At 39.3% G+C, this 27,869-nt stretch overlaps 1 protein-coding gene across 3 annotated transcripts in view; it reads left to right on the forward strand.

The window, feature by feature from the left end:
- Nucleotides 1-27,869, forward strand: part of TMEM132D (transmembrane protein 132D) — a 272,550-nt gene that overhangs the window by 63,974 nt on the left and 180,707 nt on the right. For 2 of the 3 annotated variants that reach the window (XM_057414941.1, XM_057414940.1), the window contains exon 2: nucleotides 22,661-23,549. In XM_057414941.1, coding sequence (XP_057270924.1) covers nucleotides 22,661-23,549 — 889 coding nt within the window. Of the gene's footprint in view, nucleotides 1-7,989; nucleotides 8,123-22,660; nucleotides 23,550-27,869 lie in introns of those variants that run through there. The other variant, XM_057414942.1, reaches the window with a different exon arrangement.

Genomic DNA, 27,869 nt, shown 5'->3' on the forward strand with positions numbered 1-27,869 from the left:
ATTTTCCTTACAGCCCTACTTCAGCATGAAATTATTTTCAGTGGTTGTAATGGAATTAGGACTGATTTGGATGTCTGGATTTGGTTGTTTTGATTCATTCTTGCTTCCGTGCTCCTGTTTTTCCTCATGGCAATAGAATCTGTTCCACTTAATAGGATTTTTCTTACTGCATGAGTGCATGACTTGAACTTATTTGTATAATTGTGGCTGATGGTCTCCCACTAGATCAGAGGCAGTCCAGCAGGGAATTTTTGGATGCTCTCTCTCCCACTTTTCTCCTGATGCTTCCATCTCATTCTGCTCTCCTTGTGATACCTCTTTTTCATAATCTGTTGTCATACTGCACCATAGCGATAAAAATGGGGATCTCTGCCTCTATACAGGCAACACGAACAGCTTACAAAGTGCTCCTTCACTAGCCTGTGAATGATTGTTTTCCAGTGCTAGCCTGTAAGCACAGCATTACTAAAGTTCCTTGAGTCTTTATTAATCACAGCCCTGCCAAATCCAAGATTTAAAATATAACTTGGTAAATATCAATGCTTTTTTTTTTATTCTTAACTGTGTTCCAAAGGCCAGACTGAGGAGTTCAAACAGCCTACTTCACAGTGTGCAGTTTTCCAGTATTTATTTAGTGCAAAGCTGCAGACCGTACAAAGTAATCCCAGTGCAATATCAACTCGCAAACAATTTTCTAAAGCATCTTTAATGTACAGTGTTACTGTACCCAGAGGTGTAGGAGAGCAGTATTAATGCAGGCATGATAGTTCTGAGTGTTCATATGAGTCCTCAAGGAATAATAAACAGCTTGAAATAACAACCAACAAATTCTCCAGGTGCTTTTTATCTGTGTGTCTGCAACTGTGTTGATTCCAGATCAATGCAGGGTATTAAGACATTTATATGATTGAGCTAAAAAGCTGCCAGGTTGTCCAAGCATCAGGCTTGTAAAAAATAGGAAATCTGAGTAAAGCCAACTGTATTCTATTCATGAACTTCAGAAATGGAACTTCCTGATAACAGAACAGATAGTGTCAGTGGGAAGATTTTGGTTTTAATTTAGTGTGCCTGCTGGGAAAGTTGAGGTATCACTTATTACCTGATCCCAATATTTGAATACTTTGCTGATACAAAAAATGTGTCTCCTGGCTGTAAGGCACAGCTCATTCCCTAGACAGCACACAAAGCCTTTATTTCAGATGCAGTCCCAACAGAGCTCAGAACATGCCTGTCAGAACAATTACTGCTTTTGCCTCTCTTGTTCCTGGATCAGCATAGCTACATGATGCTTATTGATGACACATTTTGGCACCACAGAACCTCTCTGTAAAGTAGTGAATTCATAGAGTACTTCAGTTGTTGTCTTGGCTTCTATCATGGCACAAAATCTGGACAGAGAAGCTGATCTGAAGATGAAGTTCTTTGGAGCTCTTTTTAATTGGCTGTGTGGAGATTTGGATCAGACTATTTTTTTATTACATGTGTCAAAAGCACACATGGTTGCATAAAATTGAATTTCATCCAGTTTTTCTTTGAAATCCTTTGATAATACAAAATTTCCATGGCATTGCAGACCCCGGCAAGATACTGACTCAGATTCCCATGGAGTGAAATTACTGGTTTGTGTTCAGCTCTTACGACCCTGTACTTTTAACACAAGAAAGCTTGGAGCAACAAAATTTTTTGGGATCCTCCAATCCTGACTTGTGCCAACAAGATAACCATGACATTAATCATCTTCCTTAGTGGCATGTTTTTGCATCCCACTGAACTGGAGGCCTTCTGTGGCAACCCAGCAGTGTGCAGTCTCAATTAAAAAAGTGAATGTAATAAAAACCTAAAACAGAAAAGTATCCATGTAGTAATATGCTCTAATATCTAAGCAAATACCTACCTGGATAAGATTTTAGTAGTCGGTACTATTTTTACAGATACAAAGTATTTCAACTTGGGTTAATCCTGTGACAGTAGCATGGAGGAAGGAATAAAAGCTTGAGCTGCCTGTTAGCACCAGTGAGTGCAGAGCCCATTTGTGTAGTTACACAGCACCCCTGCTCCTGCTGGGTTAACCTATCCGAAATCCACCCAGCAGTGTTGCAGACCTTCCGTATGTCACGAATTTTCATGAAGTTCTGAAATGTTTTTAGAGACTGCTTTTTCCTGAGAATGTGTCGGTAGCTATGTGTGGTTACAAGCTGAAAATCCCTCTTTGAAAATGGCTACAGGTGCCTCTTGGGCAAAACATAATGAAAAGTGGGGATTTTTGTTACTTTGCTTGTTTTTATTTACTCTTCCGTGAGTAAATACTGAACCTTCCACTGTTTATTCTTAAGTCATTAAATGTATTTCAGAATATTCTGGGTACTCACACAAGTGCTCTTTGTTTGAATTTCACGCGTTTTGCTTCAAGTAATGTTTTGTGTGAAAGCTTCTTATTTGTTAGTTGTCATTTGCCATTCGTCTTGTTAAAAAGTTTGCCAGCAATTTAGGAGACCTGAAATTATTTCTTTGATTTCATTGACCTAATTTCATTTTTAATTGCTTTTCCAGGTGAAATCCAAGTGAGGTAATACTCATCAAAGAGAGAGAGAAACAAGGAAAAGAATAGAGATTTCTCACTTTTATCCCTGAAGCCTGAGCAGTAAAAAATATGTTTATAAGTGGCTGTTAGCTTTTTCAGAACTCCCAGGCTTTCATGTCATGTTAGAGTAAACCCCTTCTTCACAGGGGTGCGTCACACGGTTCTAGCTAGATACTGCACGAAGAAGAGCTTTCTAAATACTGTCACCTTTACCTCTTGGGGCTTATTTCTGCAGCCTTAATTCTGTAACAGATTTACTCACATGAATAATCTCATGGTCTTAAATTGAACGCTGTCAGGAATAACAAATATGTGAGTAAACTAGTGATTATTTTTATCTCTTCTTTTGAAAATGGAGGTGTTAACTGTTCCCTCCTAAATACCTTTCCAGTGCCTCTTGCACCATTCAAGTTACACTGCACTACATAAAATTCATTACAACTCAATTATAAGGCTCATTAGGTAGAGGCTGGCATTTTGGTTATCTTACCAAGTTGTGAAACATACTCATTTATTATCCACAGTATTGTTAAAATCAGAATGGAGCAGTGAAACCAAACATAACGTAAAAGATGGTTCACAGCATAAAGCCATGGATCTTTGCCAAGAAAATGTTTTATGTAGCCTGCTTTGAAATCTCCCTGTGCTACATTCATGGCTGAAGCACAATGGGAGAACTGTACTTTGGAGGTGATAATGAAGTCAGAGCACCTTTGACAGATTGCCACTGCATGCTGGCTTGTGGTAGGTTTTATCCTTTTCATCTTTTGAATTTTTCCAGCATGTAGAAAGTATATTTATCTACCTGTACACCTTTAAATATGATCCTGCTCTTGCTTTCTTTGTTAATTGGCCTTGGTTTCCAAGAGAGTGCTGGCAACAGCGGAATCTGTGACAGGGACTCAAACTTCCTAAGAGCTCTACGCAGCTAACAGTAATTTGTCCTGTTTCAAGCAGAGTAAGTTTCCCCACCCAGGATGGCATTTACCAGCATTCAGGAGCTTCTTTACTTAGTGGGTCGTTAAAGCAAACTGCTGCTGATATTTTTCAACACTGAATCTACTTCTGTAAGGGTAGATTCCATGTGGGAGGTTTGGAAACTAGGTTGGCAGGATTTACCTATTCCTGTCTAGAACTGGAGTTCTTTTCTTAGTTCAGTGAGTATTTGTGCTTGTAAATGTTTTGTGTACTGCAATTACATGTAAATTAGTGCAGTTTATATGCGCTATGTCTTATCCTAAATTGCCTATTTCATTGTGGTGGTCCTTTCTTATTAACTTAAACAGGGACAGAAGAAACCTCAGTTTAAGCTTTTTCCTCATTCTGTTGTTTCTTCGGACACTTCTGTTAGGACCTCCAAGTTCTACCTTTAAGTATCCTTAAGTTACCAACTCCTTTCTGCACCTCAGCAGGACCTCCCGGTATCTGGTTATGTCAGCCAGTTCAGGCTGAGCTCCTGCTGAACCTGCCCAGTGAGCTGGTTTCAGTAGCAGTCGTACATCTTTGTGGTTATGGAGACCTGCATGGACCAGGGAAGGAAGTCAAGCAGGCAAATAACAGGATGTCAACTTCGGTAGAAATAATCCTGCATCTCTTTAGTGATTCCTACTATAAAAAGTATGTTTCTACTGTCTTTGTGGATTATGTGGTGTCTCAGTGTGATGAAGTCACAACTCGTGTACTTCCATTACACAGAGATTTTTGTCTTGATTTGCTGTACTGTTTGCATCTTGATGGGTCTTTCTGTCATAAAATAACGGATTGAAAGTTACAGCCTTGAACTGTTTGGAAGCAGACATTGGTAACTGAAGGCCCCCTGAGAAGCAGAGCTTTGACTCATGCTTCTATTCTGCAGTGAAACCTGTTGCTGAGCTTGACATGGGGAATTTTACATTGATTGCCCGTGGCAGGCTAGAGAACAGTCCAGCACACTTCATCCCCCGGTGCAAAGTTGAAAGGTTCTTAGTGCCCAAACGAGAGGAAAAGACCACCTAACTGTGAAGAAATCAGAATAGACTGGTACCTTACTTCTCAGGTGGCCTGGCTGAGATCTATTGAACTGCTCACAAAGCAGGAGCTTTGTGAGTGTGGTGGTCACAATCTGATTCCAATTAAGAGCTGCTTTTCCAGCCTCAGGCAAAAAGTGTGCATACTTCTTAGCAAACTGACAGTCAGGTATTCCCAGGAGTGTATTGACCATGTTTTACTTATTCCTCTGCCATTCTGTCAAAGTGAGATGAAAAGTGTTGTGTTTGTTCTTTACTCCTCTCCTCAGTGGCCCAGGTAATGAATCTTCTGTAGACTGTCAGTGTCTGTGTCCTCTCCATTACTCAGAGACACTAAGCAAGATAAATGGTGCTGTGTAATGACTGTGTAGAAATTCCAGTCATGATTTGTCTAAATGGGCAGGGCAGCTCCTGGAGTTACACACTATCAACTGCAGGTCTTGTTTCAGTAGGACTTTGAACTTAGCTTTTGATGTTTAACTGGAGCCCTACTCCCACAAATCTCAGATTAAGTGGAGTCTTTTATAATGTCTTTTCTTGCTTGGTCATTTCTTGTGCTTCCTACTTGAGAAGATAATGGACGCTGTAAATTCTCCTATAAGGGCACCTGTGTCAGTGAGAAACTGTGTCCCAGAAAATTAAATTCTGCTGTATTAAGAGTTGAGATTTCAAGCTACAGAAACCTTCTGAGTAAAAGCTGCTCAGAGCATAGTTTCCCTATTAGCAAACTGCTCTGTACATTAAATTATATTGTGTGGCTTCCTCCTATTTAGATAAGCACGTAAATAAGATGTGCTGAATCCACTCTATTCACAGACAGCAGTTCAGATTAGGTGTTACGCTGCAGCTGAAACTTTAAAATGGACATTATTTGTATGAATGGGAGTAGTTACCCGTTAATGCACAGACCTTCATCAGGAAAGTAACACTGCCAAGAAAGGTCAAAATCCCAACAGCCCCTCTGAAATTTCTTGCAGAATTGAGCGATGTAAAATTTTCAGAGGAGTATTAAAATAATATAGGGAGGATATTTATTATTCTTTTACCTAATTGTGGTACCTTTACCTTTAGTTCTTTTCATTGCAGTTTTACTTACAGACAGAAATGTGTGCTATGCATTAGTAAGTGCTGTTCTGCTCTTGATAGGCTCATTTCCATGTCTGCATTTAGTAAGCACTGTAGTGTGTTTTTGAGTAGGATATATGTGACCTTTAGATATGAGGGCTGTGAATAAAAACTTGCTGTGCATTTATTTTTTCCATTAGTACAAAGTTTTCACTGGGGTACAGGAATACATAGCTTCATTTTTATTGTATTTTCCTTTAACTTTATTTATAAAAATATTGCTTGGCTTTATTATTGGCATGAAAATCTGATACTTGAAACATTTTTCCTAAAGGTTACCCTCTGTCTCTGATCAGTAATGTATGCTGCTAAAACCTGCACACTGGAAATTCGTCAGAGACTAAACCTTCCTATAGGCTAATGAACACAGGGGAACAACTTTACTTAAACTTAATCTCACCACGATACCATGATGAGCTAATTGATCTGCACTATAAAAGACTGAAAATCATTAAGTACTTGAAGCAGTGATGTGAATTAAGCTGTATTTTGGTCAGGAGACACTAGCCATGAGACAAAGCCCCTATGGTTTGTAGCTTTGATTAGATTCTTCTTCTTCAGACATTGTTTTCTTTTAGTTCACTGACTTCTTATGAATGCAGAATACTAATGCTGAGAGGCCATCCTAGTTAAGGTTTGAGGCAAAGAGGAGCTGTTTGATTCTGGATCTTGACTGTGTTTGGACATAGTTGTAGGTTTAAGATAAAAAAGTGTAGATTTGGTTTGACATGAAATTTCATGTATTCTCTTGAGATGCAAAGATCAAACGTCTGGGCAATCCCAGAAAAATTCCATTGCTTGGAGCTGCACTTAAATCAGGGCATAAATTAAAAATAGTTAAAGATGTGGCGAAATAGACTCTGAGTATGATCATGGGGCACTGTTAGCTTTAACGTTCTGCTTGTCTGAGCTTGATCTTATGCCAACTAAGTCTTACCGAGCTGTTTGGTTCACTCTTGGCTTCCTTGGAATGAATTTAACCACAACCAAGCTGCGTGGCACTGAAGTCTCTTGTCACTAAAGTCACAGGCAGGGCATGTAGCTTCAAAAGCTATATAGCTGTACTTTGCTTTACTTTTGATACTTTATACACTTTATGTGTATACATACAATCTGCTGTTCATGTAGATAAGACAGAATAATAGGAACAGGTTAGGATTTCTACTCCTGTGCAAAATTATAGTTTGGATAGTGATTTAATGCTGTGTATTACTTAGCACATTTACCATGGGAGTGTTTGTGTGTGAACATGTATGTACACACTCCAGGAGGTGATACCCAGCAAATCTACAGTGCTCACCAAATAGATCAATATATTTTGACATTTGCCTTATTGGTGAACCTTTTGAAATTTAGTTTAAAAGCAACATAAATCCTTCTTCACTATTTCACTGTAGCCTTTTCATTGTCCATCACTCCAGAACTAATAGGCACTGGGCAGTATTAGAAATCCTGTGATCTATTCCTGGTACTGGAAGGTACACAGTGCCTAAGATTGCAGCTCTTATATCTGTCCTGATAAAGCTGAATATCTTTACAATCCAATCAGAGCTTTAGCTCTTGTGATGGAATCCAGTAGAACCAGCTAGAAATCATCATTATCCCAGCACTTTGTGTGGGATTTAGCAAGGTGCAGCTGAAACCATTCTTCAGAGAATTCTCTTTAAATACTTGGAGAACTGTTACTTCATCATGAGAAGCAGTCAAAAACTTCCTCTGCTCCTCTTCCTCTTAGCAAGCTTATGAGAACTTTTGGTCTTTCTTCCCCCACCCCCTTAAGTAATGAGAAACCTTTTCTCCACAGGTCTCACTCAGCCTGTACACCAATTAAGCTAATTGGCAACATATTTGATAGACTCCCTAATTACAGCTGCAGAAATTTTCCAACAACCTTTCTGCAGTTTTTCCTACAATAAAAAATAAAAAGCAATAAACCCCCCACAACCGCAGCCGTTCCCTGTTAGAATGCTTTCAGAAGGATTTGGGAAGGTGGCTCCCTGACTTCCCGGTTGCTGTGGCTGCTCAGTGCTAGGTGTTCCAGTAAGGAGGTGGACCCTTCTGAAAAATTATAGGAGATTTTCTGACTCAGAACTTTGGGCAGGTGGTAATATCAGTCAGGAAAGGCGTTACTGGAGCACATAACATTCTGAGTACTGTAAGAGCATAAAAGCTTGTAGAAAGCTTTCACAAACTAATTTAACCTGGAGCAGCCTTGGGGTTTTGCTAAGTTATGCAATTAGCCAAACCATCCCCTGGTGTGGATTCTAATTAAATACAGAGTTTCTCCCCTCAGTCTCCCTCTTCACTTAAAGAGCAGTTCATGCTGTCTGGTGACCTCAGTCACCACTTAAAATGGATTTGGAAGGACAAGGTGGGATGTAAAAGCTTCAAATCCTGGTTTATAAAGAAAGTAAGTTGTTTTCTGGGGGTGGTGGTTGCATTTTTTGGTCATGGTTTAGTGGAGAGAGGAGAATTCTGTTTAAATTGAAGTATTAATTATAACTGGTAATAAACAACTTGCTGTGATAGAAAAGAGCTGAGCTGCTCTGGCCTATGAATGAGACTGACTTCATCTGTGGTTTTGTTTTTCGACTTAAGTAGGAGAAAGAAAGGTGCATCTTCTATTTTAGTTTCAGGTTTCCTGCGGATTGTTGGTTTTATGGCTAATCTCTCTCTATCTAGCATATTTCAGCTGAGCTGCCTTGACTTAGTTTTAATCAATCTCCAAGCACAGTTACCAGATCAAGTCTTCTTACAAAGAAGTAATTTGTTGCTTTGGCCCTTGTGACTACCAGGGAATAATACTTAAGCAGGGACACACATATAAGAAGGAAGACTTCCTATATGGCTTCTAACAGTGTTGAAATGTCAGACTGTGACCTTTAAAGAGACTGAAAGAAACCAGAGGGCATAAGCCCTAAGGGGTGTTTCTGCATGAACAAGGGTGGGAGTTGATATTTTTGTATTTGTGAGGAAAGGTTGATCTGTTGCTGCCTTCAGTTATTCAGCCTATGGAATTATGCATGTTCCTAAGCAGGGATCACGTTGTACTCTGTTGGGGAAATGAGAAGAGTCCTCTTTTCAGAAAGTAGAGCTGACAGTAAGTGCATATGATGGTTGTGCATTCTCTTAAATGTAAATAATTTGGAACATCCTGACAGGATCACTACTTTAAAAAAATAACGAACAAAAAGCAACAACAGCCACAAAGAGAACAGCCCTCTCCCAAAACAAAACCACAGGTACTGTGCAGAAAAAAACAGTCTGAAATCTTCAGCTGACATGAGAGAGAAGGGTTTTGTTTCACACTGTCTGTGAAATACTGACCTCTTCCATGCTCATAGGAGAGTGCTGATGATGGCCACTGTGGTGTGTTTCCTTGCATGTTCTGCTGTTCAGAAGTAGCTTGTGGGTCCTGATATGGTCTCAGTAGAAGGTAATTGTGGATTTTGGGTGATATAGGGAAGCAGTAGGCAGAAAACAATAAAAATGCTGAGGTGCTCAAGGTATTTTATTTTTTAGCTGGTGTTGCATTAACAAGTAGACAGAATTTAATTGTTCTGTGCTGAGGAAGGACTGGCATGCACATGCAGCAGAGACATAACAACCTGGAAGGACCAGATACAAACTGCTTGCACTGCTGATTCCCATAGGGTACTGCATGCACTTTATCTGATGAACTTTTTATTGGGAGCATTTCTCCTATTTCTGTACACTATATGAGATTCTTCACCTATTACAGGTATCTCCTCCCAAGGTATTTACCAGTGAATTTGATCTGTCTTCTTCAGGTAGTATAGTAAGGTATCAAAATTACTTAAGATTAGAAGTTCTTCTGATATGGTACCAACGATACTACTTGCTGTTTATACAATTTAATACCCTCAAGTCTTAAATTTTATATGTGGCACCTCTGTGAACTATGTGCAATTTGGGAGAGCACTTTTAATGTGTCACTTTAATGCTTTTGCTTTCCTTCACTTTCAGTGTTTTGTCTTAGTTGATTTATTCCTGGATATTTCCTGAAGTGCCAGGCAGTAAATGTCTATACAATCTGTGATTTGTTTGATCAACTCAGACCATTTTTCAGGGACCAGGAAAGGGATCTTAAGTATTTATTCAATGCATAACATAGATATGTAAAGAAGCTTAGAAATAGTAACATAAATCAGATTCGGTAATCGGTAATTTTCTGTTTGTTTTTAATTGTATATTTGTTGTCTTCCAAATACAGGTTTAATCCTTACAGCAGCCGGTAGTGATTTGTGGATCTTGGTAACTAGGCATAGAAATATTTGCTCCACTTTATTCCATTTATCCACTGAGTTGATTATTATCTAAATACACTAATGAGAGGTAGCTTGTATGTTTAAGAGTGCTTCCCTCAGCATGGCTAATGTCAAGTTTTAAATGATCTGCCTTTGTTATGAATGTACTAGATGAAAAAAAATTCCAATACTTCTTACACATGCCGATTGAATAGAAAGGCTGTGGATTAAAATGGAGACACAGAATAGCTTCCCTATGAAAGTAATATTCAAAAAGTAAGATAGAGTTTGAGAAGAAAGATTAGAAGTGTTAATTTTCTTTTTAAATTTTAAAGCCATTCTGAAGGTTTTATTATGGTGTGGGATTTGTGTGGGTTTTCTGTTTGTTTTGGGGTTTTTTGCTTTTGTTTTCTTCCTTTTATAGTGATGCAATGTAAAAACCTAAATCTCCCTTCAGATTGACCTGAGAGAATTGGTTTTGGGTTTTGATTAGTTTAGCTGGGCAGCTGAAAAATCAGTTATTCAGTCTATAAATTAGCCCCACTGAATAAAATGTAGTGACCAGCAGATGTTCCAAATGCAACTTAAATTGGGTAATGCCTTTGTGCTGGTTTTCTGCTTGCAGACAAATCCTACCATCTGTCTTGCTCTGTCTAGTAGATACTGCTCTTTGTTCTGTAGACATTCAATTAGAGAACCTCTTCTTTTAATCTGTTATTTACAAGCAGTGATGTGAAACATCTGTCAATTATACAGTTGTAGAATCCACTTGGTGCAGACTTAATAGGTTTGCTTGCAGTAGGATTTGCTCTTAAATACACACAAACATGGATGCTAAAAATAAACTATTTCAAATGTACATATGGATTCACATGTGCAAGTATGTGACACTCATGAGGACAATTGTTGTGTATGATCGGAGAACCAGCCTCTAAGTGGTTGCTGTGACAGGGGCTTCAGTTTGTGCTCTTTGTAAGTGGAAGACCTGTTTGGCAGAAAGTGTATCTGTAATTTGATTTAAATGTAGGATTATTGTTTCTGAGGTTTCTATTGTGTGTTTTTCACCAGTGCTTCTGAAATCTTTTGTTCAAAGCTTCTCAGTGGGACTAGAATGCAAAACTATTCATGTCCAAGTAGCAGGGATTTTTAAGTATCCAAGATAATTGCAGGGTAGGGGAAAATAATCTTGAGCTCTCAGTGCTTCTTGTACAGCTCCCCTGCAGTCCTTATTGCTGCTGAATTTCAAATATCCTCCACATTTTCCAGGAGGAACTTTACTGCAATTAAATAGCCAGAGTTTTTGGCTCCATGTGTCATGGCATCCTCCTCAGGGGATTCCGACTGTGACACCCAAGTATAACATTCCAATTTCTAGTCAGGCTTCAAGAAAACAAGGTATTTAGCTGAGGCAGATATTAATATGACCTTTAGAATCTTCAAGGAGATGTGAAACTGGCTCAAAATTGACAGAATGAACTCCCAGGAAGTGCCAAAGAAAACACTGGAGACCATCAGGCGCAAAAAGACAAAAAAGTCTTGCTTATCTTTCTATTTTTAGGTGTTTACAGAGTGTCAAATGCTGTAGCATCTCTATCAGTATCACCTTATCTATAAACCACTTTCAAATAGGTATGAGAAGGAAGAGAAAGAAAGTGATTTGAAAAGGTGTAATCAGTTTCCAAATAAGACTTTGGAGATCTGTATAACCGAAGAACTTTCCCTAGATTTATTTGGATGAATACTGGGCAAGTTCAGGAGTTCCCACCCTTTGCAGTTTGTCTGCATAGGGAAAAAAGTTGTTATGGGGCTATAAAATGATAATTTCACTGCTCTTACCTTTTCTGTCTCTTACGCTGTAGAGAGAGTTGAGAGAATAGCACATTGCTTTAATATTCTTTGTGCTCTTGTGCTGGAAATAAAGGTAAAGTAATATGCCATGTATATTTCTAAAGGGCAAAATACTTAATTACAAAATCACCTGTCAAATTGCAAACTAGCATTGTTTTTAAAGAAATAATAGTATTTCACAGCTCTGTTAGAACAGTAAGTCAGACTTTCAAAGGTATTTTAAGTCTAGAAAGATTTTTATGAGCCAGGAAAAAGTAGATTGTTGTTGCCAGTGTAGAGGAGCTGAGTGATCTCACCTGAAAGACAAGATGACCATTCAGTGAGTGGCTAGAGAATGGCGAGTAGAGAGAGCATGATTTTGCAGCTGAGAGGAACAAAAGAGGAATGAGAAGAGAGGAGCTGCTTAGCAGCAAGTTTTTAGATCATCTCTTCTGCTCAGTCATGATCTGGGAGTGGATTATCATGGATACTCCTGGGGATGATGATGCAACTGAGGTATAGCTAGCTGCACACACTGCTGCTTTTGTTAGCTCTGCAAAACTTCCTTTAGGAAAAATTACGTATTCATTTTTCCTCTCTGGCATACATAGAGGCAGACAAAATGCCATGCCTGATGCTATTAGAGATAGCTGAACATCGTTAAGCATGCTACAGGCCTTTGAGAAGTTTGGTGTCATTCAGTGGTTGGAATAAGACTCCTGAAAACCTGCCTGTTTAGTTACACTGATGTTTGCATGCCTTTTTTCAGACAAATTCTTCTCTGAGACACCTTAGCTTCCTGTTTAGATGGCAAGATGAAAAGGATCAGGAATGTGTCAGGGTTATGGATGTACAAAGAAAGAAAACTTCATGTGAAGGATAAAGACCTTGTGATTCAAAAGCTAATAAGTATATGTCAAGAAGGTTCTTGTTCATCTCTGTTAATGAGTATAACAGCTGGTTTGGAGGGAAAGCTGGTGAGATTTGGACTGCATGTATTATTTTAGAGCAGCATTATAGGACAGGAATTAAACCTTTGTTGCCTGGAACTTTAAAGAAAGAGGATGTATAGATTCAGGGCAGCATGTATTCCTGTGTTCACAGTGTGTCTATACCAGAGATCACAGTGAAGAGTAGAAATACCCAAGAAGCAGCCATATATTCTTGTATCTGTGCTTGTGCATATATGTGTATATAACTTACATATATTCTATAGCGTCCTCCAGTTCCAGACTTTTCAGGTACAGATCATAGAATCATAGAATAGTTAAGGTTGGAAAGAACCTTAAGGTCATCTAGTTCCAACCCCGCTGCCATGGGCAGAGATTGATATCTTCACTTCTTTCTGAAAACACACTTAAATATTTAGAAGTTGCGCTTTCTTTTAAGAATCCAAAATTTTTATATGTTTAGTGAAATATTACTAGTTTTATTGACATTTCCAGAAATTTACTGCATGTACCATCACTGTGGTGTTATTTAAATAAGACTTATAAAAAATGAATCTTTTTCTCTTGTTAACGAATGTAGCAATAGACGATCAATACTGTGATTGTTGGTCGTACAAATTCAGTGTTGGGGATAGAGACTGTAGCAAGATGTAGAGGCACAATATGGATTTACAAATTTACAATTCATTTTAAAGGAACGTACTCTGGGAGAAGAGAATGATCAGTCAGCAGCCACAAACACTTTTGTGCTGCAGTTCGCATTCCACTGGAATTGGATTAGCATCTATAGCCGTGGCTTGTCTCATGAAAGACCGGCAACAGAAACTGGCCTGTTACTTTTGCTGAGTCAGGTGTTAATTTAATGCTTAGAATTTTTTTCCTCCCATAGATAATGGCTGGGTATCCTTCCAGAAAATGAAGGGGGGGTTAGGCGAATATTTGAGGCAGAATCTGGTTGACTTCTGATTGTATATTTAAGCAGTATAAGGCTATGCTGTACTGCACAGTCATGTATTTCTGTCCCTCTTGTGAGGAATTTGACAGTTGATGTCAGGCTACTGGCACACTCTGCACTTGCCCACTACCCCACCTTACTTTCCTTTTGTTGGTTCCTGAGCATAATTACACTAGAAAGGGTATTTAAGTCAAGATACTCTTGGCAAGAATTTCAGCTTTCTTTTTTGTGGGTTTTGTTCTTTAAATATTTGAAATCATAATGCCTTTCTTTCTCCACAGTTAGAGGCATAGGAGGGGAGGGGGGACACAAACTTGCCATTGAAAGTCTGAGAAATCTTTCAGTATGTTAGAAACTGAAGCCCTTGGCTCTTAGCCATTTGACCATAGGGGTTCCTTGAGCCATAGTGGACAGCACCTGGGCTAGTACTATATTCACTGAAGAGAGATTCTGTCTTTTAATGGTTCATTAAATAAATGCATCAAAACTCCAGAAAAGGCAAAGAGATGGAGTGTGTCAAGATGGCCCAGTGAGTCAGAGACAAAAGCTCACTACTGTAAGCAATGGCACACTCGAGGGAGTGATGCATCTTATGGTGTCTAGTACTTTTTACTCCTTGCATCACATGCAGCTGATAGTTTTGGGGCAGCCCCCTGTGTGATTATTGATGCTTTGCATCTGGCGTGTCAGAAGAATTTTCTTTCCTGCTCCTTCCCTGTTCCCCACTAGTTAATGTAACTGTGGGTTGATTGGTTTTTTTTTTTTTTCCTGTTTTTCTTAACTTTGTGGTGCCCATCACTGCTTTGCTCTTTCATGTTCAGGCTGACATCGGCTCTTGTGTGAAACAATGCCTTTTATCTTAATAATTTTCTCTAATTATTACTTTGCTGCCTTTTCAGGTAGGAACTTGCCTTTGTTATATGCTCTTTCTCTGATCATTTTTGTATCACTTGGTACTGTAAAGGGGTGTGTGTTCCTCTGCAGCCCTTTTATTTAAATTATTTCTTTATCTGTCTGTCAGTGGGAATAATAAAATGACTTCAGGATTGTTCATCTCTCTCCAGTGATGAGGTGTAGTCTGTTCTGACATCAATGATTAATTTACAAAAGTTTCTTTAAACTTCATTAAAATGGGATATTCATAGAAAATATTGTGTCATCAGGCTATAGCGCTGTTGTGAAAAGGACCTTATCTGACTGATAATCAGGCCCATTCACCAACTGGATTGATACAGCAACTGGGAGTACAATCTGCATCCACTAAGCATGTATCAGGGATGAGCACTTACAAACCCATCAAGTCAAATAACAGTTAAAGTATGAAAAATGCTGGATGAATATGTGACCTGCAATGATCCTTGAAGTCATGCCTGTAAGATTATGCATACAAAGATCAGATGCGTGCTCTCACTGCAGACATGGAAGTCCTTTGATGTCACGATTCAACTTTCAGACTTATCATTTATGGTAGATCACAAGGCGCTGCTGACAGGCAGGCTTGTGGAATGGATGGATTCATTTGGGGTTTACTTTATTACCCTGCTTTTGAAGATTCTGATAGTGGCTCATGTTAAGACTCAGAACACCTTTCTGTGGTGCCGGTTGCTTTGGTGGAACAAGAGCTCCCTTTCTAGAAGACCACTTCTGAATGTTTGTAACTTCTAAATTTTTCTGTAAAATTAAACATTTTGTTCCTGTGTGAAAGATCTTGTGTGGAGAGCCCATATTATAAAGTCATTGTGGTGTAGTAACATCTGATTGACAACATAAATACCCCTGTACTGGTCACAACAGGCGAATAGTCCAATCATACACTTATCAGTGTGTACCTGCTCTGGGATACCGTGTTCGTGGGTACAAAGTCTTTTATCCAAATTTGCTGCCCTACTGTAGGTAAAATCAGAAGCGTGAGTCCTTGAAACCCTTGTGTGACAATTCTTTGAGTTGGTCCAAGTGGTTCACCACTCAAGATGGAGCATACTTCTTAACTGAGGATTGTTCTGCAGATGTGTTTCTTGTTTTCTGAACCAGCATTGTATTTGGAGACCCTTCTGGGATGAATTTTGTACTGCATTTCATTAGATTTTCTTCTTATCCTACTTGGGTCATGGAAACTTCATTGTGGAGTTAATGGAGAAATTGCAAGATGGATTACAAGATTGCTCAAGAGGAGCAGTCTAGCATGATTGAAGAAAAAGAGGCTAAGATATGCTTTGATGGGCAGGCTTTAACATTGCCTCTTGCAAAGGCTTCCAGGCTCTGTTTCAGTAAAGCATTAACTACTTTGTCTTTCTGCAGTGAACGTTCGCATGGAGTTTAAGCCCATTCTGTCAGAGCACTTCCTACTTTGCAGGACCCAACACTTAAAAATGCTTCCTGTTTCTGACTGTAGTAGCAATGCTTGATAGTTTTCATAGAATGGTATGCAAGTGTGTATTCCTCTTAGAAATAATGATCCAAATGATTTGCCTGTATCTCTGCAAACTTTAATTTGTTTTATTTAGCATCTACTTCACTGTCGCTCAATGTATGTTGCACTCTCGAACAGAACTGCAACTTCTTTGAAATTCTGTTGCAAGGAACAAGGAGTCACCTTTTTACAGAGGCGCTATTCTTCATGGTCTATGGCCTTGATGTTCAAGTAATCTTTCCCTTGCTTTGTAACAAGCTCCACACAGGCATACAGGACTGGAACAAGAGTTGTAATAACTTGGTGGAAGGGGGGATGTTGGCAGGTTGGGAACAGCATTGTTCTTGAGGAATGATGATTTCCTACAAGGATGAAACAGTTCCAGAGAGCATTATCAAGTGAAGCAGGTAGAGCAGTCTGAAATGCTGAGAAAGAAAGGACTTCAAAAGAAATTGGTGACTTTTTGATTTGAAGGCATTTTTAGTTGGCTACAGATAAATGTGTGACTCTTGGGTTCCAGGGTTTTGTTTTTGTTTTCCTGTTTGTGACACTTTGATTTAGCTTTATTGCTGTTCTGTTGGTACTTGTCCTTTAGTATGATGGTGTTGTTACCAGAACATGAGTTTCTTTTGGGAAACTGTTCTCTAATGGTGTGACCACACTGGGACATAAGATTAGAATTCCCGCTGCAGATAGGGTGGAGTCTTTTATTTCTGCTTGTATGGAAGATAGATGCTGATAATCCTCTTCCTAGCAAGCAGAAGAATGATGGGAAATCAGTGCTCCAGTGTGAATAGTGATAGCCTCACATCAGTAATTATTTCAGTCTTGTATTACACAGAGAATAATGTGTTCACTCAAGATTTTTACATGTCATAATGTCTTCATAAGGAAATACCTACTTGTAAGGAATGGGGACATAGTAAGTGGTGCATCCTGGCAGAGGCGATTGTCCCTCTGTTATGAACTGACTGAGATATGCCTGGGGATGGTATTCACTCTGGTATTATGGTCAGTTTTAAACAGGGGCACTAGTGGATTCAGCCACCTAACTAGGTTAAGACCAGAATGTCTTAGAATCACAGAATAGTTAGGGTTGGAAAGGACCTTAAGAGCATGTAGTTCCAACCATCCTGCCATGGTCAGGGACACCTCACATTAAACCATGTCACCCAAGACTCCATCCAACCTGACCTTGCACACTGCCAGGGATGAAGCGTTCACAACTTCCTTGGGCAACCCGTTCCAGTGCCTCACCACCCTTACGGTAAAGAAGCTCTTCCTTGTATCTAACCTAAACTTCCCCTGTTTGAGTTTAAGCCCATCAACCCTTGTCCTATCACTACAGTCCCTAATGAAAAGTCCCTTCTCAGAATCCTTGTAGGCCAAAAAGTTTTACTGGAATATGTATCCTTGTGACTTTGGATTCCAGCTCTGAAAATAGATCGCCCTACCAGACTGATATTTCGGTGGGGTTCTTTTCCTAGAGCTTGGCTAAAAAAACAATTAGAATTCCTAACAAACTTAGGAGAGTAAAAGTGTTCAGAAGATTCAAGAACAGCTGAAACTAAATAAAATTTCTGGTCAGACTGAAAAGAAGCACTTATGTCAACCCTCAAAGTACAGTAACAAATTTCATCTGTTGCATTGCCCATCTGAGCTTGCAGCTGGTACGGCAGTTTGCCCAAGAAGTTGTTCCCTTCAACCTACAAGAAAAAGGCTTTTTTTCCTAGTAGCATTATGTAATTGATTGGAAGAGTATTTTATTTCTCATGAATGCTGGATGATTGGGGATTGAACAGCTTTAACAATAAAGTAACTGTTTGGGCAATGAAGTCCCAAGGATGTAGCAATATAGAACGGAGTTAGTGGTCTGGCAGATTTCTTCAATTTTCTGAGGCAATGGTCAATAACTTTGCAATAAAACTGAGCTATGAACAGTGTGTTTGTCACTGACTGAGAGCTGCTGTTACATGATACTAAAGAAATAAAGACTGAAGATTTTTAGCCAGACTGCAGTATGAAATTAATAGCCTAATGAAGAAAGCAGAATGACCTTTTGGAAGGCGAATGCAGCAGGTTTACAATGCTGTGTTGAGGGATGTATCGTATGCACAAGCTTTGGTTGTGAGGGAGGAGACTGATCATGCTGCCTTTTTCTTGGATTTTTTTCATATTCACTGACCTGCAAAGAATTTGCTTCTTCCATCAATGACAAGTATTTTTAAAACAGTGTCAGTCAGGGGAAGATTTACTAAGGAGAGAGGAACGAAAACTGCCCTACTACATCATCTCTTCCCAGGTGGCCACTGATTGAAATCCTCAACAAACCGCTCACAGCAGGAGAGGTCAAACACAGATGCCATTGTAAGGGATTGAGAAATAATAGCTCCTGGCATAAGCACAACATCAAAATTAGATTTTATTGGTTTGTTTCAAGCTGTTGGGGCGCATTTCCTGAATCTGGAATGCCATAACACCACCCTGCAGTTGCACTAGATTGTCTTCACTAGACCTTGCAGTGAAGCAGCTTATTCCAGTAGAGGGTCTGCACTTTGAGGTTCCATAGTACTGCAAGGTATCGCTTGGTGTGGTCCTCTGCAAGAAGCTGCTTTTTCCTCTGCGATGTCTTAGCTTAAGATAAACTGATGTTACAGCTTGCCATGACTAGTCAATTCAAAGTTGAGTGAATCTCTGTGGATTTTAGGAATCTATCCTTATATGAACAGATTAAACTCAAAGTTTGTTTCAGTCTGATAGCATGCTTTTCTCTGTCAACCCAGAGTATGGCGTGCTCTGTGCCATACATCCACACATAGAACTAGTAAGGCGGGTTAATGTTCACCACTCTTGCACTTGGTTATCCCTCTGCCAAGCTCCCCATGTACAAAAACCTTCAGATGCAGTGGTACAGTAAAGATAAATTGCAGTTCCCAAATTTAACTCTGTTTTTTTTCTTATTTTTTTTTCTGTAACAACACTTCAGTTACCCATCTTTTATTTTGTTTGACACATTCAAGCTGAGGCATTGTGTGATTCTTGTCTTATTTGTTCAGGTGGGTTATACCTGTATTATGATGGCACAGATCTGATACAATATTTAGGGTAGATGATATGACTGAAATCTTTAAAACTCCACTTTTATGCTGGGTCTTACCCAACAACTCGCAGGAATTCTAATCTTACACAATTCTGCCTTTGTTAAAAAAAAAAAACAACATATTTTTTACCAAAATAGTCATGGTTGCAATTAAAACCGCTGATAGTTGTTTTTGTTTTCAATTTCCTATCCTTCAGAATCCTTAATAAACTTTCACGGTCAAAATCCAGATGGTACTGCAGAGCTCAGTGTAGGTTTTGAGGGTTTTTTTTTTGTTTGTTTGTGCTGATTATAACTCTCCCCAGATAAAAGTGTAAAATTGGTTGAATTTTTGGCCTTTGGCTGTTTAGAAAGCTGCTGTCTGCTTCCAGCAAAAGCCAGTTCATATTCCGTGCACATCCACAGCTTGATGGTAGTGGGAAGTGCAACAGCCAGCAGACCAGTTTGCTATTGCCCCAGAATCTAAAACCCAGTGGGCCCTGCTCTGGCTGGTGAGATGGTTTCCTTTTTGTAATAGGCAGTTCGCCTGTGTGTTTCCACTTGTGGTGTTCTCCTATTCCAAAGAGTCATTGATTTGCAAACTCTGAGGAACATTGTCTTGTGGAGATGGAGAATACATAAGGAAGATATTTACTCCCTGAGATAATTAAGCACTAAAATAAATGATTAAAAAATTATGAGGTGAAACACTGTTAGCTTTAATATAAAAATAATGTACTTCTCCCTGTGGAATGCAAGGGAGGGAGCTGCAATCAAAATAAGGGAAATAAAAAATTGAATACCCTGAGCTTTTTTCCCCTCTCTCTAAGTTGCCTCCTTGATGCCTCACTGTGTTTAATGGTGCTTTGCCAGGCTGTTGGGAGGAGTACAAAATGAGTGTGGAATTTATAAACGGGACATTAGATGGAGGAACGATGTTATAGGCTGGGGGGATCTGAGGAGTACAACAACAGAACAGATTTTGCCTTAGGGCTGGATATAAGAGATGTATCCCTGCAACTCTAAGTACTAGCAAAGCCATTTAGAGTTGTTAGAAGTCTTTGTTGGGGGATTATCTCGAAAAAGGTCTTTAAAAACTTCATCTGCTCTCAGTGAATATCTGGGGAAAGAGTGGGAGCTGAATGTTGAGAAGGCCAAGACTAAACTGAACGATGTTCTTGTATGCAAAGAATCTCTGCAGTTTACTCTTGACTAAAAACAAGCAGAAGAGCCTTGGATGGAACTTCCTCTACATTCAGACAGGATCCATCCTGAATTTTGCACCTCTAGGGATAACAGGACTTTAGCCTTTTTTTGCTGTTGCAGTTTGCAGTCTCACATGAGGATGTGTGCTGAGGCCATTTTCCTGATTCTTTAGATGGATTTTATTTCTAATTCCAGGTGGGGCCTTAGAGTTGACAGTAGTTAAACTTTTAAAAGTAAGGTTTTCATTTTAATTGCTTATTAGGTGAGGCATTTCAGGTTTTCAAGATTGAAAGATTTGCGTAACTGTGAAACTCTTTTCTGCAGTCATTTCTTCCTGACCTCTTTTGGGCTGAGGTTTGTTCCTTCTGTCTTACAGCTGAGTGATGCCCACCCTTATCTGGGGTTTGTTATTGGTTTGTTTCTGTGGGTTTTTATTTTGTTTTTAATAGCTGCCTGCTTTTGCTTTTTCATATAGAAAGTTTTTGCTCCAGTTTTCTAGTTTATTTTTTGCATTGTGTTAGTGCCTGGAGACCTTAGCTGAGATCACAGCCTTGTTGTTGTAGGTGATGCTCTTACATAAGTAGTAAGGTAAGTCTGTCGCAGTTGCAGTTTACACAGAGGGTGAGGGGAAATAAATAGCAATACTCTTATTTGCTGGATATAGAACAGGAGCACAGGAATCCTAAAATCAACTAGGTTGGCAAAAAAAAGATCATTAAGTCCAAAAGTCTGTGGCAGAGTGAGGTTCCCTACACTAACTGCTTTGTTACGGAGGTGCCCTGCCTGACGTGTCAGTTATGGGTAGCATCAGTGGGGCTTCCCTTGTGGCAAAGGTAAATTCCCCATTTGAGTTATACAGCCCATAGGGAGGTAAGATGGTCTTTGCTGTGAGAGGTATTTTCCAGATCATTTTCAGGGAACACTTGTCATCTGCAGTTGGAGGGTTTTAGGAACTAACAATGCCTTCCCATAGGATTTGAAGATAACAAGCCTCTTCCATCCTGTTCTAGGATTTGCAGTGAATTGCAGTACCTGAACTGAAGGTTGGTGGTAGGGAATAACTGACATCAGTTTAGGCCACTGCAGTACTTAATGAACAAATAAATATTTAGGTCGGATGTCAAACAAAAAATACAGACTAGTAAAGCATTTGTGGACTAGAGCTTGGAAACTGGGTTGCCTTTGAATGCCATCTGTGATAACCCTGTCACTCTTCTGAATGAGGGCAAGGATTTGAGTTTGCTATGGAAAAAAAGGTATTTATTTCACTCCTAGGTTGTGAAGACATAAACATGAAGGTAAGATGTTCAAAAGGTCATTCTGTATTTGCATCTGTATTTTTTAAGAGTATGTCTTTACTCTTTGGGACTGACAGTTCCTAGAAAGAATGGAGATTATTCTTTAATATGATAGCCTGCCTCAGGTAATTGCTCGATGGCACAGCTAAAATAGCTATCTTGCACTAAGAGAGGCTGAGAGTCATTGAAAATGTTCTTTCAGTGTGCAGTGATGTACAGCCTACAGATAATGTAGCTGTATTAAGGAACAGTGTAGGGTTAGGCAACAACAGTGCCATGAATCCTGATATTTACAGGAGAAAAACTTTCTTTTTTAGATGAAGTGAAATGGAAGGGACTATAAATTGGACGCAAATAAAGCTCCTTTTGAAATCCTTTAGTACCAGAGTGTTATAAAGAAGCTTTTGTGTAAATGGCTATTGTGCTAACTGTTCTTAAAGGGAAATTCAGCTTTGTGCAGGAAACCACTTAAGGTCCATGTATTGCTTGAGAGTGCTAAAAAAAAAGGTTGAAGTGAGCTCTAAGTGATCCATGTGCAGCATTTGATGTAAAACCATCGCATTGGTTTCCTATACAGATGCAGATTGCCTTAGTGGTCACAGCTTTTTAAATGTGCCAGTGCAGTGATCTTACATTACAGATGCTGATGGGGTAATTTTGCTCTCCAACAGTAAATGCATATTGCAAGTGAAGATGTGACCTTTGAGCATGAGTAAACCTATATAAGCTACTTCTTTTAATCTAGCTGCCATGTAGAACATGTCATAACCTGTTATTTTCTAAGCTAATGAGACAGATCCTCATCTACCTAGGCGACTTCTGCATGGATTGATGATGCTTCCTTTTGCCCCTAATCCCAACCATAGCACTGTCAATCCCCTCAGTAAAGTCAGTGAGGTTATATCACAGTATGACTTGGAGGTCTGATTTTTAAACTCTCCTTTCCTTTCAACAGTGACTGAGAGTCGAGGGATCCTGGAGAGCATACAGAGATTTTCTTTACTGCCAACTTACTTGCCTGTGACCTATCGTATCCACAATGCGGATGTTTCCTTCTTTCTTAAGGAAGCCAACCAGGATATTATGAGGAATTCTAGCTTGCAGTCCAGAGTGGAATCCTTTCTGATCTACAAATCCAAGAGGCCACCTGTGTTAAATGCCAGCTATGGACCTTTTTCTGTTGAACAAGTAGTGCCCCAGGACCTAATGTTGTCTTCAAATCCATTTGGATCTACTAACAAGTTCTCCTTTAATTGGAAACTTAAGGCCTTCATCATGAGTGACAAAATTTACCCGAGCAAGCCCAAAGTGCAGGTGCTGTTCTACATCGTGGGCAGGGACTGGGATGACTATAGCACCACGGAGCAGCTGCCCTGCCTGCGGGTGTTCGCCTTCCGAGAGACGCGGGAAGTCAGAGGCAGCTGCAGGCTGAAAGGGGACCTGGGGCTGTGTGTGGCAGAGCTGGAGCTCCTGCCAAGCTGGTTTAACCCTCCTACTGTTGTTGCTGGCCGTAAGAAAGCCATGGATCAGTCTGAAGGGAGCCCTGTGGAGCTTTACTATGCCATACAACCAGGAGATGAGAAAGGGGAATGCACCAAGGAGGATGTAAGGAAAAGTAATGGGATCCGACTGGGGCGCAATGACATTGATGAGTCAGGACCTCCCTTGCAGAGGATTGGGAGTGTTTTCCTTTACCAGACACATGCTGTCCCTTCTTTAAATGAAATGAGGTTGGATAATAATATTGCCATCCAGTATGCACCAAAGACTGTCAAGCAAGGTGACATTTTGACTTTCCTTGTATCTGTTGCTAAAAATTCAACAGAAGATCAGTTCACACTGAGGTAAGGCTGTTTTGTGTTTCTTTGGTACCTTAGTTTTTGTTTCTCTACTCTTGGTACGGGAAGTCAATTTCACATGTATAAATTGCCTAACACTCCTTCAATTGCTGCTCTACAGAGATTGTATTGCAGTTGGTTGACTCAGTATTTCTCCTGTTGTTCAGTCTAATATGGTATAAATTGTCTGAGATGTGATCTCTGTGAGTGAGAAAGGCCTTTTCTTGAAGTTGTCCTTTGAGGAGTGCTTACAAAAATTGAAATAGTAGAGCTGGGACCTATCTATGTGCTAATAGGAGATAACATTTAAAGTCTCCTGAGCTGGAGTTTGCAGTTCTCCTAATCTCTCGCTGAACTCGTGTTAAGATTAGTACATCTCAAATCCACAAAGGTATTTATAGGAAGTGAGCAAGAATTAGGCATCTAAGTAGGATTTATATGCTTAAACATCTCTTCCCAACTTGTTATAAGCCTGGTGCTGCTTTTATCCAAATATAGGATATTTGATATAGCAAAACCATTTCTGAAAACAAAAAATAATAGATGGTGGTTGTGTTTGAATGTATTTGAATGTGTTTGAATGATGGTAGTGGGTATTTTTTGAATGTAATGTCAAGTGCTGTGTTCATTTACTTCATGGCTTTCCAGGCATTGGAACATTACAGTGGGAAGCTCTCTAAGACCAACAATCTCTGGCTGAAGTTGCCTAGATATGGTTTGTTTCCCCCCCACCCCTTTCGACCAGGGAGATTTGTGGGGGATTTCTGTGGGAAGTGGTTTGCTATAAAATGGGGTCGTTTTTCCTTTGCAAGTGCGTGAGATATAAATTGAATAACCACAGCACTTAGGTACTGACTTGAGGACTGTTACTTCCTCTTTCTCTGGTGAGGACAAACACCAGTAGGATATCTGCTCTCCTTAACATACCAGGTTTTGATTTTCTGAGTCAATCTGACTGTGATTTAAGTTGTTTCCCAACTGATAATTTCAAGACGGACAATGCGATTCCTCATAAGTAGGCATTCAGGGATGTCTTTTTTTCCTTTTTTCCTTTTTTCCTTCTTTTTTCCTTTTTTCCTTTTTCCCCTGCACTAATGACTTTAGAGGTATATTACTTCAGGCATGCATGGAAACTTCTGCTATACATCAAAGTTGGTTGAAATATAAGCACTAAAACCCTTTTCTCCCTTTTCTGTCTAAGAGATCTAAGGTAAAAACTGCTCGTTGCTTCTACTCTGTAAATTTTTGTGTCTTAGAAATGTGACTTCAAAGCATCTGTACTTCTGTGAGCTGTTATCAGTTAAAGTAGAGCTAGTTATAACCATGATATTACTTGTAGGTTTATAAAATTTTCAGAACTCTTGCTTTGTTTAAATTAGGATGAAAACTGAACACCCAAACTTTTAATTGCTGCTAAAACTGATTTTCTGGAACAAAAAGGAAACAATTTGTTTGAATTTTAGCATTTTGTATTTTGAGATCTAAGCTATCGTACCACAACAAAAAAAAAAGGTTAAAATAGATAGCAGAAATTGGTTCAAAATGGAAAATGTGGCATTTTCTCCTTCAAAAACATCAGTTTACTGTTACCTTTTCATATATATAAGCTCCTGTAACAGATTACTGTTACTTACATTGCTTTTCTGAGTTTTGATTTCTCTTGACCTGTTTTTCTACCAATAACTGGCTTTCAGACTGCAATCTGCTGCAATACCAGAGTAATTATAATACCTGTTTTGCTCTGCTTCTAAAGCACTGTTGCCTGCCTATGTTTGATCTAGCTACAGCATGTCTGAGTTTTTGTTTGGCTGTTTTCTTGGTCAGAATTGTAGTATCCATGTTCTGCATTCATCTCTCCATGACATGTACACAGCAAATTCAGCTTTCAGTGGTTACTAATTTATAAACATCCTCTTCTGTGAGGGGGAAATAGCAAGTATCAGGTAAGAGCAAAATCTGATCTCTATTAAATGCTTTGGCTTAAAAAATTCCTTTTACTCTGGCTTCTCCTATAACCCCAGTGTCAAACAACATGCCTCTTTCATGGCCTTCTCTTTCATAGTAAACATGTGTCCAAGTGATTGGATAATTGAGATAGCATTTGACTGAAGTATGGCTCTATTTCAGGATTTACAATTTTATGTTAGCCTAGTATATCCATTTTTCATAGCTAAATGATCTTTAAAGGTCCATTCCAACCTAAACCATTCTATGATTACATTATGTAGGTTCTCTTTTAATATGGTCAGCTATACAAAAGATGCATTTGAGATATGCTGCCTGTTCTGACTTTGGAAGAGTCTCTAGCTGACATTTTGTAAAAGCCATCAGAGACCTCTTCTGTGACCTGATTGAGTTTTAAGTCTCCATGAACTCTAAATTCTCTTGGTTTGCAGAGGTACAGCCATTGCATCAAGATAGATGGGAAGAAACTTCATCCTATTAAAACATGTAAATACAAGGCTTGAACAGACATACAAAAGGTCCTCTCTCCTGGAAGTTAAGATGGAGCAAAAAGGAGCAGAAATGACCCATTTGTGTAAATAATCAGTAAAGTGATTCATTATAATATGTAGGAAAGGATAACAGACCTCAGACGGGAATGGGGAGGAAGAGGAAGAGCTCCTTTGGACAGAAAGTGCTGTGCTGGTGGCTGTGTGCACTCTAATGGGTATTGTTGGTCTTTATGGTTTCTGCTCCTGGTTTGTAAATATCAGTCAGCCGCTTTGTGCAGCATCTGTCTGGTCTCCACTCACTCTGAGCCCCTCTCTGATAGAGGAAAGCCCCTGAACCCCCCCAGCATAACTCTTTTATGAGAAATTGGTATTAATTTTTATTTTGAAAGTCCCATATTTTTAGAAGTTCTACCTTGAGTGGCAGCAAGACTTGGAACTGTATTCATGAAGTGAGGCCAAGGGCTGCTGGCAAAATGCTTTTACCATTGCTTTTGCTCCAGTGGACTGGAAATCATGGCTTGAACAGATGGAAAATATAGGATAGACAGGTCAAAAAAGAGGAAACAGCCATGCAAAACAACCGAAAGGCAAAAAACACTTATCACAGCTGAATATTTTTTTGTTTGAAAATGGTTATATTTAGAGTAAACTGTATCCCCTTTCTAACAGGAAATTGTCTCCAAGGGGAACCTTCTAGAAACTGCTAAATACTAAAATATATGGGGAAAGGTACCTCTGTGATTTTTCCTCATGCCGTTGTTGGGTGCAGGGGAAGATTTAGAGTCATGAGCATGAACCTAATGGACGGTTTTAATTTTGTGGAAGAGTTGGACCATAAGGGCCGAGGATTAGGGTTTGTTTTTTAATGAACTAGAGAAATTAAAAATATTTATCTTGACTCTTTATGGGTGTGAGAGGAAAGGAAGGAAGGAGATAAAACCTAAATGATGGGTAATGATGGAATACTGCTGTAAGTGCCAGGTTGTAAGCTTGGAGCACTAAGACTTATGAAACTGACTGATTTGTGATCTTAATTCACACACTTGCTTCCTCTTTGGTCTTGGCCAAGTCACTTAACCTCTCTGAAGCCATTTTATCACTGCTAATATCAACAGTTACTTGAATATGACATGCAATATACAAGCATTGAGCAATTCTATCTTCCCAATGAAGCAGTATTAAATGCCTTTATAAAGTAAGTGATTGAATGTCCTGTGCTTCTATCCTATTATCTTCTCTTATTTTAAGTACAAATTAATTATTCATCGTATTCTTTGTAACTGGCCCCATGAGGGGGTTGAGTGCAAAGGCACAAATAGAATTGTACATCCTAGCCCAAAGAAAGCTGCTGTAGAGCCCACAGCAGGGCTCTGTGATCAAAGGCAAACCTCAAAGTCCCTTACCAATGACCAGCCCTGGACACAGCGTGTGCAGTACCAGACACTGTTCTGTCATCTTTGCACGTGTGACTGACCAGGGAAGGCTAAAGACTCTATCCTTCCCATCAAAAGGTTTTGAAAGATCCCTAAAGTTTGTGGGAAGTAGTCTAGTCTATTTTGGTTTACTTTTTCTCTCCAAATTTCAAGATATGTGTACTGGAAATGGCAGTTGAAGGCAATCTTTATCTGAAATGTTTTGCTAAAGGAGGGAAAGCATGTAAGTATTATTTCATGTCAGTCCTATAGAATGCTTTCAGTAGTTAATGCTTCAAAGCTTCCAGTGTTATGCAATTGCAATTCCTGTTTGCTGCAAACCCAAATTACTGCTGGTTATTAACACTGTGCTGTGTTGCATAGATTACAATTAATATATGTAGGGTTGCCATAGTTTTACAAACTGAGGAACATGAGTTTTCTGAATCTACAGTGTA

This window comes from Pezoporus wallicus, unplaced genomic scaffold (genome assembly GCF_028554395.1).
Source record: "Pezoporus wallicus isolate ANWC-B61680 ecotype Strahan unplaced genomic scaffold, APGP_CSIRO_Pwel_v1 contig_8047, whole genome shotgun sequence".
NCBI lineage: Eukaryota > Metazoa > Chordata > Aves > Psittaciformes > Psittacidae > Pezoporus > Pezoporus wallicus.